The 15977-nt window shown below is 36.0% G+C and overlaps 1 protein-coding gene across 1 annotated transcript in view; it reads right to left on the reverse strand.

Moving 5' to 3' along the window:
* LOC137406043 (sodium channel and clathrin linker 1-like) overlaps positions 1 to 15149 on the reverse strand; it is a 28316-nt gene extending 13167 nt beyond the window's left edge. Inside the window, exons 1-4 of the mRNA XM_068092562.1 lie at positions 15044 to 15149; positions 4265 to 4379; positions 3008 to 3080; positions 1594 to 1776 (exon numbers count right to left, since the gene is read on the reverse strand). Of these exons, the coding sequence (XP_067948663.1) occupies positions 1594 to 1776; positions 3008 to 3080; positions 4265 to 4379; positions 15044 to 15086 (414 nt within the window). The 5' untranslated portion in view covers positions 15087 to 15149. The remainder of the gene's footprint in view (positions 1 to 1593; positions 1777 to 3007; positions 3081 to 4264; positions 4380 to 15043) is intronic.
* Between the last annotated feature and the right edge of the window lie 828 nt (positions 15150 to 15977).

Genomic DNA, 15977 nt, shown 5'->3' on the forward strand with positions numbered 1-15977 from the left:
AGCAAAAAAGCACAGACATTCTACAAGTTGGAAGCTTAGGGGTGTATGAGGGATGTAACAAGGCTTTATTGTCATAGCTATAACAGGCTGTCAACTAGGATAGCTTAAACACTTTGTTACTAACAACACGTTACCTCTTCACATATCCAAGGCTAAGATAGTGAAACTTTAAACAAGAGTAGAATTGTTAAAAGGGTAGTAGCTTTGCTATGCATCCTAATCCCCTAATGCCATAATTCAGGATAGGATGAATCTCAAACTAAACCCAGGAGGAAACCTTGTATAGAGTCATTTGAAACAAAATAATGAATTCATTAAAGTTTCATGGCAATCAAACAATGTTAGGTTTCATAGAATCGTTAACGGAGATGGTCAATATGATTGGGCAGTACTAGCTTTGCTGTTAACTTCTGTTTGAATGAAGATAGATCTATGCTACTGGTGAATTACTTAGAAAAAGTACTAATGCTCAGGCCAGAATATAGCCTGGATTATCATTAGCAGAACAAAACGCCCAGAGAAAATTTGGTGAGGTGCCACCGCCCAGATGAAACTAATGTTTTGTTGAAAATTGTTCATGTGTAAACCAAACATAAGTACAGATAGGTAAAGAAATTGAATTCTTCTCTCCACTGTCTACCAATACAGGTTAAGTTACAGCGCTATAGTAATACGTCAAAGGTAAGCGATAAGTATACCTCGCGTTTGGGGAATAAACAAACCTATAGAAAACCCAGTTTCACCTCAAATTTTATGATTTTCAGCTCCTACCCCTCAAGTAAACCAACATATGACTGACTTGTCAAATATTTTCTAAAACTTCACGTGGCTGTCTAAGTTTTATTAAAATAGTAGAGTTCACATTGAAAAATGCTGATTTTCACTTATCCTACCTACTGTTTAAAAAAACCTATAAATTTTTTTATGGCCATTTCACCATAAGAAAACATAACATTGACGTTACACTTCTTACAGTTCTTACATTGCGTTTGTAACATTAACACGAGGCCAAGGTCAACACAAAAGAGACACGAAGAGCAGACATTTTCTCAAGTACTGGTAAGAGTTGGTAAGTTTTTGCATATAAGACAACTTGCCATAATTTAATGTATCTTTTGACGCCTCAAATGTAAACTTATCTGCCAGAATATGCTCCATTCCTAAGATTATTCAAACAGAACTATGTTAAATATCATGAACCAACAAAAACAAACATTTGAGTGTACCATCACTACACATCATACCATTTAACTACACTGGAAATATGAACCCGGTTCAATTTTTCAAACTTTTACTCCTTAAGCTTATATAGTCACTGGCACAAGCAACTGTACATGTGCAACAGGCAGCATTTCAACTTACCATTACAGGTAAGCAGAAACAAGGGAGACAAACCCAAATTTAGATTTAGCATTAAGATTATAAAAACCTTGTTGCTGGATGGTTTGTGAAACTATGCCATGCCAGCATGCTCAGTGTTTAAACAGCCAGCAACTCGAACAGCAAAAGCAATTTATTTCGTAAGCGTGAAGTTATAAACATAAAGTAACGCACTCACTAGCCTGAGTGTTACAGTGGTTAGTTACTGCATACCTGGGATACAAGGGATAGTTGGGCCTGTAGATTATCAATTGCAGTTAGCTCAGAATCAATGGGTAAAGTTGCAGCAGAAAGGGTGGGTAGCCTGTCCTCCAATGTCTGCTGCAGTTGGGTAGTTAGCCTGTCATTCTCGCTGATCAGTTGATCGACTTCCTTCTGTAGTGACTTGTATTGGTGCTGTAAAAGAACCAGAGCTATTCAGATTTTGACGTAGTAAAATTTAAAACATAGACAATTCTGTTACCATAGCAATATAGCCCAAGTGGACTATCGGGCCTAAAGACCAAAACGATATGCTCAGAATAACTTAGGAATCTTTACTATAATAAGAATAGTGTCCGTCAGTCTGTGCAAAGCCACGCTAATGGTCTGGCAACATGTAATGAATTATTCGTTCAATCTGACCGAAATCACGAAATGAACAGAATTGTCTGAGCTATGCATGCACACCGAATTCATCGACGAAACGCTTTCAATTGGTTAAACAAGTTATTAGCGAGCACAATTCTAGCAGCTTTTGCAATTAGTATAGTCCAAGACACGTATGACGACACACAATAAAAGTATAAGAGCAATTCAACATAGCACACACGATGCAACTGCTTAGATTGCGCTATTGTTGGTTTTTATCATTCGGACATTATGGCTACAAATCGTTTCTTTTTTAATAATAATAATTTTCTTTTTAGCAGCAAAAGTTTTGTGGTAGAAAGAGTTGCCATCTTTAGCGCAATCAAGTCAGTTGCATCATATTAACTATGGCGAATTGCCGTGATATTTTTCTTGCGTGTTGCTTTATGTGCTTCGGACTACGTAAATTTTAAAAGCTGTGTGAATTGTGCTCGCTAACCAACAATAGCGCAACTTAAGCAGTTTCATCGTGTCTATTATGTTGAATTGTACTCGTACTTTTATTGTGTGTCGTGGTACGTGCCTTGGAATATACCAACTGCAAAAGCTGCTAAAATCGTGCTTGCTAAAATAAAAATTGTTTAGCCAATTAAAAGTGTTTCGCCGACAAATTCAGTGTGCATGCACAGCTCAGATAATTCTGTGATATTCGGCTGAAAAAAATCTGTGAATTTCATGAATTCGGTCAGATTAACGAATAATTCATTATGTGTGGCCGTACGTTAAAAGTGTTAGAAAAATGAATTGCTTCGCACAGAAAATGAACCCAGGGCATCAGATCAACAGACAACTGCGCTACCACAACACCAATTTTTTACCTTACCACTCCCAAGGACAATTACTCACATATCGATTACTCATGATGATCTCTCACGGTGAACAAGACTCACAAGCATACTAGTTACTATAGAAGCTGACACAGGTAACCGAGTGCAAGCAGTCATACATAACCAAACAGAGCATATATAAAGTGTAATTATTGCATTAGCCTTCCTACCTTATACTTGTCCAGCTCTGTAGTGAGACGTGTGACGGATGCCTCGTACTCAACCAGCAAAGGCGAGACAAGCCTAAAATAGTGTTTGAGGATTATTCCTTATCCATCATAATACAACCAACATTCTGATTATTCATGCTGATGATACAACTTTGTTCTTCGAGTTCGAAAAACTTGAATGAGACTATTCATAGTGATCTTTGATCTGAATAAACTAAGTGTTTGGTGCCACAATAACAAATTAACTATCAACACAGAAAAAACGTATTACACCATTTTTAAAACCTATCAAAACAAATCAACTTTCAATCTGAATATCGCTTTAAATAACATGCCAATTAAAGCAGTAGATGAAGTCAAATTTTTTGGAATCACAATTGATAAAAACTTGAGCTGGAACTTGAACACATTCGTAAACTTTTATTGGCTTTTCGACCAGAAATTCTCAACAATTTTTCATGGTTTGAGTGGGTACGTCTCAAAAAAGAATTTTAGTTATGCTCTATTATTCATTTATTCATTCAAAATTGTGTTACTCAATTGAAACGTGTGGAATGCACCGAAGATACATCTAAAAAGATTAATCATATTTCAAAAGAAATTGTTGCGTATAATTAACCTTAAGCCTTTCGGGTTTTTAACGAAAGACCTATTTGTCGATTTAGATATCTTAACTGTAGATAAACTTTGTAAGTATAAATTACTCATTCAAGCTCACAAATTGTTTCACTCTAGTAGCTCTGAAACATTTTTACATTTGAAATAACCGCAGTTGTTTTACATACTAATTCGGAGCTGACTTTGTATTTATTTCACAATTTTTAAAGGAAACAAAAATTTTCAAATTACATTAAAGTAATACAGAATGATGGGATGTGGATGAAGCTACGCATATTGTTGTAGATCACAATAATGTATTTTTGGATAAACTAACATTACTTATCTTATACTGTACATACATGCCACAGTCTGACCGTCAACTCACCATTACTTTTGTATTGAATACTGCTCATGTAGTAAGAATGCTGACGCAGTGTTCTTTTAAAATAAATAATAATATAACACTAATACTGATATGAGCTGATAAACAGCGTTATAGACCCATGATTATTATATGTAACTAACCAAGTCATTTCAATACACACCAACGAAAATTAAAAAGAGGTAAGAGGGTACGGTACACAGGCTAGCTACGAGAACGTAAAAAAGTCTACAGGAAGTGTAAAGTCAAATGAAAGTGAAAGGAAGGATCCATACTTGGGGTCAACATGCCAAGGTGGAGTCACCAGACTCGGTACATTCTTCCGATCTTCCTCCGACAACGGAGGGTACTTTTCCTGATAGTCATGCAGAAGGCTACTCAACTTTTCAACTGTAAAAAATGGCCACTTAAAATCAACAAAGTAACTTATTTTTAAACATCTAAAACCCAAGACAAGATCAGAGTAAAACCAAGTGGTTTGAGAACAAAAAACAACACAGTCAGAGGCCTCCAAGTATATTTTACAATTAGTAAACCTCAAGGTTAAAAACAGTAGTAAAGACATAATCGGTGAATTGTAGAGTTGATCTAATCAAGGAATACGATGGTCAATTTACTTGAATCAGTAAATGCTGTCTTTGTTTTGTGGAAAGCACTTATAACATGTGTGTATTTTAAACAGAGTCAAATTACCTGAATGCAAAAACTTGTCACTTGCTACTACTATTGTAAGAAATTCTTAAAGCCTTGGTAGATACACAGATATAATCTAATCATGAACCTGAAATTCTAAAAGCCTTGGTAGATACACAAATATAATCTAATCATGAACCTGAAATTCTAAAAGCCTTGGTAGATACACAGATATAATCTAATCATGAACCTGAAATTCTAAAAGCCTTGGTAGATACACAGATATAATCTAATCATGAACCTGAAATTCTAAAAGCCTTGCTAGATACACAGATATAATCTAATCATGAACCTGAAATTCTAAAAGCCTTGGTAGATACACAGATAGGTAGATACACAGATATAATCTAATCATGAACCTGAAATAACAATATATTGTGCACAAACACATTGGTTAGTATTCAATAATTTACTAGTAGACATGCATGACTAAGTACGATTTACATATATCTACAAATGTACATGTATTTATGAATTAAATTGGCAGCGACATTTGAAGAACTGTGTGTGTATGAATAAAATGTAACATGAACAAGGAACGCTTTTTTGTAACTCATCATCATTGTACTTATATTGTTTTTAAAGCATTTTTACAAAGGTGACTATATTCCTTTTTCAATCAATCTCAGAGTGTTATCAAATCTCCGCTGTTTTTGCTACAGTAATTTTACACAGAATATGTAAAATTTAGTTGTTTCTAAGACTATAGAAGTGTGTTAAGAGCGACCAGTTGTATAAAAAGTAGGTATGAACAATATCCAGTGTTACATGTTAATAAGTGTCAGTGTCGAGTGATACTTCAAAGTACATGTTAATATGTGTCGGTGTCGAGTGATATACATGGCTATATGTAACGAGGTCTCCACACCAAATATTGCAAGGAAACAGTCAAATTTCGACTTTGATCATTACAATTTTATAACATACGAAATAATATTTTGGTAAATATTTGTCTTAACATACAAAGAGGGTTTTAACATACGAGTTTTGGCTCAAATGGTATATAGGTAGGTACAAAGCTTTTATTCACAAAGTTTGGTTTTACAGTGTTTGAATAATATTAAACAGCGCATGATACCACCATTTTTTATTTTCAAAAACATGATACCAAAAACCTTGTGTAAGTGTTCAGCAGCTCTTTTAAATGAAAGCGTGATCAAGCATTTTAGAATTCATACTTGACAAATCTCTCAATCTATTTTTTGTTAACTTGTCTGCCTGTTTATGAGTGTCCCACTTATCAGTATTTTTGTCTCCCATTCTTTTATTTATAAACCTGCTAGCTTGTTCAGCCATCTATATTTCTTAATCGGCTTCTTTATGTAGCAAAATATTTTAGTGGTTGCATTATCATGTACGAATTATACAGTACAGCAGTGAAATTGATCTATGGAAATAACAAAAACAGTTGATATGACAGTTATTTATTTGATAGTTATAGACGAGATTAATATAAAAATGCTTAGATAAATTTAGTTTATTACCTTGACCAAATATAGGAAAAACTATATTTGAAATTTATTTGAATCATTATAAGCACTCAAAAGTGATCACTCAACAATAGCATCTCACTCGTTCGGATTAGACTGTATGCCTATTGCTAGGACCTTGGAAATATGGTTGGTCGATGGAAAAATGACCATGCACTACATATTATTTATAAGCATAAAAATACTCAAGTTTTTGAAAGGTCAAATTTTTTAAAATCGAAATAGCCAAACCATCTGAATGTTTCTTAATTAATCAGTCGGAAATCTTGCACAAAGTATTAAAGGTTTCAATCTAACGTGAAAACAAAATAATATTTTGGTTAAGGTCGATATCTCTTCAGAGCAAGCATTAGCAGGACTACAGTAACAGAGAGGAAATAAAGTAGTCAACACTATTTTCAGCAACATCAACTTTTTTTAACTCAAGGTTTGACAACCATTTCTGTTGTCAGGATCTTTCCTTGCTTTTTCAACCACATTATTTGGTTTTACTCAAAATTTTGAGTCAAATAAAATTCTTTTTATATATGTAAAACACAAAAAGAAATAACAAATCGATTGATAGCTTGTCTTACGGACGAAACCTGATGAACATCCCCTAAAGAAAGGCATCGCATCACCTGACCAGTTTGTTGCATATGTTAGGATGCCAGGAATGTAAGCTATGTTATTATATCCCATGATACTACACTCTATTAGCAACAGCGCAAAGCCTGGTTCACATTGTATAACCACATGCTACTACGGTTCACATTGATCAAGCAGGACATATTTGTTAAGTATCACACATCTATACACGTTCCATCCATTTCTTGCTAGTTTTGTGTGTAAATGGAAACCACAGTGAACCAGGCTTAAACCCGGAAATTGATTTTTCTAAAGAGGCGCTAGCAGACAAAAGAAGAAGCCTGCCAAAAAACAGTAAAATAGGAAGAGATGTTAAGATTAATTTGAGTTTGACAGATCAAAGAGAAGAGAAACCACACAGCTTCAAAAATTTGATATATTCATTTTAAATTTGAATATATCTCTTCATCGTGTGGAATGTATATGGATTTACATCCTCTTCTTCTGCTGCTTCAACTGATTTCCGGGCTGTTTAGTCCAGCCTCCTCACTCAAGCCTTATCAAATATTTCATTACAAAGAATCATTTAAGAAAAGAGGGTCACTTTTAACATGTAACATAATCGGTGAGTTTTCAGCTAACCAATACATAGTTGGCCTGGGTTAACTTTCACACTAACCTACTTTCTTTCGGAATAAAGAATGGTACCATTAAAAAGAAAATTTCATTGAAGTCTATTCACAACCATGTAGTGACTTATTACACTGCTATACAAATGATATGCTTTACAATATGACATCTTATTATAGAGCTTAGTATAATACTAGAACTTTTTTATGTCAGTCAAAAATCATGTAAAATATTTCAACTTAGATTGCAGCATATTGTACTATATTAACTTCATCTGTGATCTTTTTTATTCCTACTCTAACTTGATAGTAAACTTTCATGCAAAGCATTGTGATAACTATACATTCAAACTCGCAAACTAAATCAATCAACTTTGATGTTTCCTTCAAATGTTGAAACAAATATTTTCATAAGAACATGTTGTATTTCATTTAATTTGGGCCACAGCTTAAAAACTTAAAGACATGATTCAAGTAATTACGTGCAGCAATAAACAAAACAAATGCAATATTTAAAACTATGTAAAAACTAAGCTATATTGAAAAAAACTATGGATATAAAGTTATATATTTATAAAAGCTGTAGCCATCAGTCAAGTCAGGCTGAAATCAATTAGGGTCAATTGGAGTAAGTTTGAAATCAGCTGGCCAGGGTCAACTAGAGTTAATTATTGTTAGCTCAAGTCGTACCAAGTCTTGTAGGTCGACTCAGTCATGAGATTGTTTTTAATGAACATAGCTCATATACCGTGAGCTGCATACCTAAGTGGTGATGACGAAAATGTGATAGCCGTGAGAAAATAACTTCCGGTAAAATCTACTACAGTAATACTTCAACTTACGAGTGCTCCAACGTACGAGAAACTTGAGATACGAGCCAGCTTTCAAGCAAGTTTTAGCACTAACATACGAGCCATGTTTGAGATACGAGCACTTGAGTCAGTTGCCAAGTATGCCGGAGGTGTTTTATGAGAACAGCATCACTCTGTATTTTTCAACTGCTCAGGTTATACTGTTGTATCGTGTTTTTTGTGCACGATTTTCTGTGCAGAATTATGTGAATTAAAAGTACTGTGCGTAGACCGAAAGTTTGCCAGTAAAATGAAAGATAATACAAAGAAAAAGCAAATGATAACAGTCGATATTAAACGGAAAAATATTGAAAATTATGCGAAATGTATATGCGTGATTGAGCTAGCTCGGCCATATGACAGAAATACATTCATAATTATCGAACAGAAGGATTATATTCAGGGCATTTAGTTTCTAACCATAGTTTCTAAACGGTGCAGCGATCTTCACGACCGCTGATGGCATTGGACAAACAATTGGCCGGTGACAGCGTAACTTAAACGATGCTATGTGAAAAGGCCGGTGCTATCTATCCAAACTGTTTAATAGACATTCGGACAAGTTGGCTAGTGGTCGTGCATTAACCATTTGTGACGACACCTGTGTTCGTCCTAATCGCAACATGTTGCAAGGGCGACAAAGGCAAACGTCCTTAGATAGGTTTATCTTAAAACGGCCGGCTAGTCGTGAAAGCGAAAAAAAAGGAAAAATTTCTCGCTAACCAGCGAGAAACTTCAAACTATGAACGCCGAAGAAATTTTAATTACGTTTAGTTGAAAATGAAAGTTTGCTTTTAGGTTTGCTTCTAAGTTTGTCTTTTAACACTTTGATAAAATCCAATTTTATCAAAGTCAACTGTTGTAACGAAGGATAACTTATATCTCCCTCCCTGGCAAATGCGAGTGTTAACTACCATTTTATGTATTTAACTTTACATTTTAATTAATCACATTTCCTTGCATTATTTTTTATTTGTTGCCTTTGAAAGCATATAGTACGTAAGGACAATAACCAACATGTTCTTTCTGTTACAATATCTTGTTTTGAGTGTTTTATTTGCATTTCTTAGAGTATGGAAACCAATCAATATATATTCAATTGTTTTATATATAAATGAATTGCACCAACATGCGAGTAAATTGACATACGAGCTCAGTCTCGGAACGCATTAAGCTCGTAAGTTGAAGTATGACTGTACAATATTTTGCATGGATAGACTTAGATTGTAAGTGATTTCAGTAATTTCACATGCCTAAATAATTGAGACATAATTCATTTTGCTATATTACACTACATATTTAACTCTAATTGAACTGCCTCGGAGTGTTGCTCTTAACGAATCCCAGGTAAAGTAAGGTAATCTTTGCATAAACTTCAGGAAAAAACGGCAAAATTGATCGTGGGTAAACCCCCAAAAGAAAAAAATGTCTTTTCTTTTGAGCATTTCAACAACGATCAAGTTTTGCCAATGTCAATCTAAAAAAACGTCCTGGCAATAACATCACCTCAAACAATGAACCAATCTCAAGTGATAGAAAAATCTCTATACTTTTTGATAAAAACATTTTAAACTTTACATTAGAAGCATTTAATTCGAAACAAGCCATTTGTGCTTTTGATTTATATTATAGTTTGTATATGTACATGTATCTACTAATAAATAAGTAAATACATGGACTTGTGAGTGCTCTGATAACTTGAACGCTCTGATAATTCGAACACTTTTGCTCGGTCCCGTGAAGTTCGAGTTATCCATGTTTGACTGTATATATTTACTTACAGTATAAGGATTACGTTAGCACAAAAGTTGTGTACAGCTATAGAACCAGAATATAAAAAATGATGAGAGATAAAGACTCAAACTTCAGTTTTTTGCACATGGCAGGGAATTTACCTGAAACATTATGCAATAGATAATGCAATAACAGCTACCAAAGAACAGCGAGTTGACAGCCAAATCCACATGTCAAACATTGGGGAGTTATAAAGACACGCATGCTATGCCTGGTTTATAGTCCGAACCTCAACTGGTTTGAAACTCGACGAGTTTGTATATCGACAACGGTTGGTCCAATCTCGACAGCAGTTTTACTATTTTACCATCTACTATTTTCATAGTAAATGAGCGATTTATATGTAAAAGATTTATTTGCGCAAAAATATCTTGTGATCCATTTGATGCAGCACTTCCCAGCTTATGTAGGCCTAACAATATTTTGCCCAACCTAAATATAGAACGAATGCTAAAACAAGTAACAATCATAAATATGGTTGACTGTTATGCTAGCAAAATGTTTTATTTGAAATCTAAACTTCAGTGAGTAGCTTTGATTTTTATTTTTGAATTGAGGATAGAACTGCAAAAAGACATTTATTATTTGTTGAAGATTAAATTATCGTAAAACTGCATCAGCCTTTGTCGATGTTCGGACCAACCTTTGTCTAGATTCGGACCAACCTCGGTCGAGATTGGGACTTGTCTAGGTTCGGACTCGTCGATGTTGGGACTGTTTCCCCTATGCCTAGATGGCGACATTGAAACAAAATGAACAACTCATCCAAAGTAATGGTGTAGAGAAAAAATACATTTTATAACATTTCATATCTGAAAACATTTCTAAACACCAGTTGGCTGTCACTAGACTTCTTTGTCCTCTTAGTAATGACAAGCTGACAGTATTGCCACATTGCTCATGAGCAATGTGGCAATACTGTCACATTGCTCATGAGCAATGTGGTCAGCATTAAACATGAATGTTTAATTAATGTGTATACAAGTTCGGTGGTTTGGATAGCAAATCATCTTGTTTGTGTGCTTTTTGTTACTTTTCATACTATATCTGACACTTTCTGAATATTGTGAAGAGAATGTTGCTACGGGTTCATTCACATTCCGTTTCTGTTCACTTCGTGTTCCAATCAAAATACTGTAGGGGAAGGTGGGGCAGGTAGTTCAATGGGGCAGGTAGTTCAATGCCAATTTCTGGGAATGTTAATTATGTTTTGTAGTTGTCTGTTCTTACCTCAGATCAAAGGTCATTTGGCCACCATTTTAGGTCAAGAGAGGAAAGAGCCAAGCACATGGTGAGTGAAAAAATTAATTTTTGTAATTTTCATGTCAAAAAGTAAATATTACTAGGAGCATACACAAGGATGTTTTTCCTTTCAATTTTATCTTAGGCTAAAATAAATTGAACCATGTAAAAGCACTTTATCTGCATTTCTTTTCACTATTTTCCTGTTGCTTATCTACTAAATGATTTTAGGATATGGAGAATTTTTTAGAAATTGGCCATGTGGGGCAGGTAGTTCACTGGCCAAATGGGGCAAGTTGAGCAATTGCACAACCTACCCCACTTGTCTAACAATTTATTAACTAGCTTTAACAAGATATGGTTTGTAATTTTATATTAATTCTGGTGCTGTTTTAGACTAAATATGGTACGCAACTACAAAAGAAAAACAGAGCGACAAGCTGTATCACCAGACATCTTAAAATCTGCTGCTAAATTGGTGCAAGATGGAATGTCCGTTTTGAAAGATTCCCAAACAAAAGGCATCGAGCGTATGACATTAGTCCGATACATTAAAGCTTCAGCTAAGGAAGGAGAGACAGACAGTGTGGGATATGCAAAGTGTGCCGCAGTTAAACAGATTTTTAGCCCAGCGCAGGAAGAACAGCTAGCCGAACACATCAAATTGCTTGATTCAAAATTCTACGGCCTTAGCAAGGAAAAATCGCAGAAATTGGCATATGACTTCGCTTCCCAAAACAATCTGACAGTTCCAAAGAGTTGGACAAGAGACCAGAAAGCAGGTAGCCTGTGATATTATAATAGGATATTCATGTGTTCATCAAAATGTTAGGCAGAGCAGAGTTTCCATTTGACTTACTAGTTTCTTAATACATGTAGTTGTGTTACGCAGGCCTACGCTGTCTGATGTTATTTAGTTGCCCTATGCATATATTACAATCATAAGGTATGTCATTTTGCAGGTGTCGATTGGTTTCGAGCTTTTGTGCGTCGCAATGCTCTATCCATCAGAACTCCTGAAGCGACGTCCTTAGCTCGTCAAGCCGGATTCAACAGACCTGCAGTGGAAGGATTTTTTGAAAAATTAGGCTCAGCACTGGACAGGTAAGATTTTATATCTACAAAGTAATTGGTTTCTAGAATGAAACACAAAGTGAGGGAAATGTTTTTGACAATTTTACGTTTGTTTGTTATGTCGGCCACCACTACTAGTGTTCTAGCAACTGCAAAATTTATAGTTATTATAGAATATATTTCTGAAAAACTAATTGCAGGTTTAAATTCACTCCTCAAAGGATATACACATTGGATGAGACTGGGGTGACGACGGTCCAAAAACCAAGGAGAGTGGTCAGTAGCAAAGGAAAAAGACAGGTTGGTGCCACCTCTTCACAGAAGAGGGGGAAGCTGAGCACCCTTTGCTGTTGTGTGAACGCGAGTGGAAACCACATTCCTCCATTTTTTATCTTTCCTAGAGTTCACATGAAGGACAGTTTCTTGAATGGAGTACCACCTGGTACGAAAGGTGTGGCAGTCAAGACAGGTTATATGAATGGAGAGATCTTTGCAGAGCAGTATTTACCCTTTCTCGTTAGTCACACTCACTGCACTGTTGACGATCCTATCCTACTTATTCTAGACAATCACTCCTCTCATATATCACTGAAGGTGGTTGAAATCTGTAAAAATGCAGGAATTGTTCTTCTCACCTTACCCCCGCACACCTCACACAAGCTGTAGCCCCTTGATAGATCTGTGTATGGCCCACTTAAAGCATATTACTACCGTGCTCTCGACGACTGGATGAGAACAAACGCTGGAGCATTTGTTTCAATACATCACGTTGGCCAGTTGGCAGCTAGAGCATTTGTCTTGAGCATGACGCCAGCGAATATACAAGCTGGGTTTAGAGCATCTGGGATATACCCCTTCAACAGAGACATCTTTACTGATGACGAGTTTCAGCCTGCGGAAGTAACCGACCAACCAATGGAAGACCCAAACTCTGCTGGTGTTGAGCCACCCTCGACTCCCATAAATTTAGCTCTTGGCACACCATCTACTAGTACTTCAGCCGTGATTTCCATCCTCCATGCTCAAACTTCAGGAGTTGAAAAAGTCACGATCCTAACTAAACCGATTATCTCAGTTACACCAGAACAAATCCTGCCTCTTCCAAAGGCCCAAGCAAGGAAGCCATCAAATCGCAGAAAAGTTAAGTGTGCTATACTCACCGATACACCAGAGAAGAATGAATTAGAGAATGCCCAAAAGCAGAAGGAAAAAAAAAACATGGAAAAAGAAAAAGCTCACAGAGTCAGATGAAGAAGATGCTTACGCCATGCAGCTGGAGAATGAGATGGTCCTTGCAACCGACTCTGAGAGTGCCGATGACAACGAAACAGAAATGCCGACAATAGTTACTGCAAATTCCGTGACTAAAGGCTCTCACGTGCTTGTGAAGTATCAAATAGCAAGGAAAACTAAAATTTATTATGCTGGGGTGGTGCTTGCTGTCGACGCAGATAAATATGAAATAAACTTTTTGCACAAGGTAAAAGGGACGGCAGCCTCATTTATATACCCAGAAACAGAAGACCGGGATAATATCGACCTCGAGTCGATCACCATGGTGCTGGGTGACCCAGTCAGTGTCGGCGGTACATCCAGATCGGTAGCGAGGGTAATGTTCCAAGTAGACTTGTCTGGGTTTAACATCCAGTGACAATGGCTTCCCATCCGCAAATGCACCTGCTTAATTGCAATATTGTCCAAAAGTTTCCAACATTGTTTGATGTTTTGTTCAACTTTTCGAGTTTCATGTCATAGCTGATATTGTTTAATTTTTGTTTACTTCATTTTATGCTTCTTGTAATATTGTAATTTCTGCAAAAGCTTTCACAATAAACTTCACCTAATCATTAGTATTATCAACATCAGTTGCTCAACCTGCCTCTTAGCATTGCTCAACCTGCCCCAGTTCTGGGGCAGGTTGAGCGACTTGACTTCAGGCCATGTAATGTGAATTTGATATGAATCGTAAAGTCTCTTGTAGTTTTTGTTAGAGCATGTTATTAACAACATATAAGCAAACTAAGCTGCCAATTTTGAGTAAGAAAATCCAATAACTATGGGATTCATGCCAAAAACAAAAAATATATGAACTACCTGCCCCACACCCTCCCCTAATACCATTTGCGTACACTGACTGTATGTTCACCGTGCATTTGTAGGACCCAGATTAGATCCTTGACTCAGTAAGCAAAATAACGCACAAACAACATATCTCATATCTCATACCGTCATATCTCATTCAGTCCTTCGGTATTTTATTTACTGACGGTCTGTTTTTTGGTTTCATTGAACAACGAATATATACATGCATGCGCTTGTAAAAAGATACAAAAATTAAATTTTTGCATGAAGTGATAAAAAAGCGTCCATTCGCTAAGCGCATGCGACTTTGGTTGTAGTAAATATATACTTTCTGGTACTAAATCAGACCTGCCAACCCAAGAGTGGGGCAATGCGTGAGATTTGGTTTTGGGGCAATTGATGTATCAATGATAGTATATATAAAATTGTGGAAATTGGGGCAAAAATCTCACGCATTTTCATTTTTTCTTTGGGGTGATTACGTGAGTCTCACGCCCAAAGCGTGAGAGTTAGCAGGTATGTACTAAATCTAAGCTTTACCCTAACCAATAACTCGTTGTAGCTGTTCCTACAGTCATCGACAGTTTATCTTACTGGTTATGATCAACACGTCAAATAAAGCTTATGCTTACTTTGCTGACGCAAAAAAATTGCTTCTTGATTATCAGATTCCATTTGCTGCTTTTATTCAAGAAAAATGTAGCAAAAATACGTTAACTCCCGAATATTTGATTTTCTCACAACCCGATCTGCATGCCAAGCTTAGCCCGATATCTTGGTATTACGTGTAGATTTTCATGAAAATATATAAAAATGTACAGCAATGCGCTATCACATGCTAATAACCCTAATATCCAATAAATGACGCTACAGTATTAGGGGCGTTAATAGACTACCGGTGGCAGCTTGGAAGCAACGCGCGTAGTACGTATAGTATACATGTAACTTTGATCACATGCGCCCTTTATGTTCGAAACTAAAAGTTTTCGAACGTCTTTAGTAGGTTTGGTGCTGCCCTACATTTGGCGTAGCTATTTTTACCATTTTAAGAAAAAAAGGTTGATACACGAAGAAAAATGCTGTACATGTAATAATCAACAAATGATTTTAGAAAATCAGTAAAAGTAATCATTTGATGATTACTTGATCCTTCAATATTTTGTTGAACATGTATGCAAGGCAGCACACATTGTAGTATTGTTGCATTTGGCTAAAGGTAGAATTGAAAAGTTGCGGTTTTATTCGTATTTTATCGCGTCAACTTATGTCCAGAATGACCACTGATGTCAAGGACAAAACTACGTAACATAAGCAAGGAATGACAACACTTAAAGTAAAGCCAGGCAGTTCCACTACATCTCCTCTTTTGGGATTTGAAACAAGCAACAAATGGGCCACAAATGCAACTTAAAGTGTGTAAGGCAAAAGATAGAATATTGTTGTATGGAAATACTGTGAAAACAATATACCAATAGGGAATGCAGCCAGACCACAGGATAAGCATATAATGCATACAAGCAGCAAGACACCTAAAATATGTCAAAAGACCCAATAATTGAAAGCGTC

This window comes from Watersipora subatra, chromosome 10, assembly GCF_963576615.1.
Source record: "Watersipora subatra chromosome 10, tzWatSuba1.1, whole genome shotgun sequence".
In the NCBI taxonomy this organism is placed as follows: Eukaryota; Metazoa; Bryozoa; class Gymnolaemata; order Cheilostomatida; family Watersiporidae; genus Watersipora; species Watersipora subatra.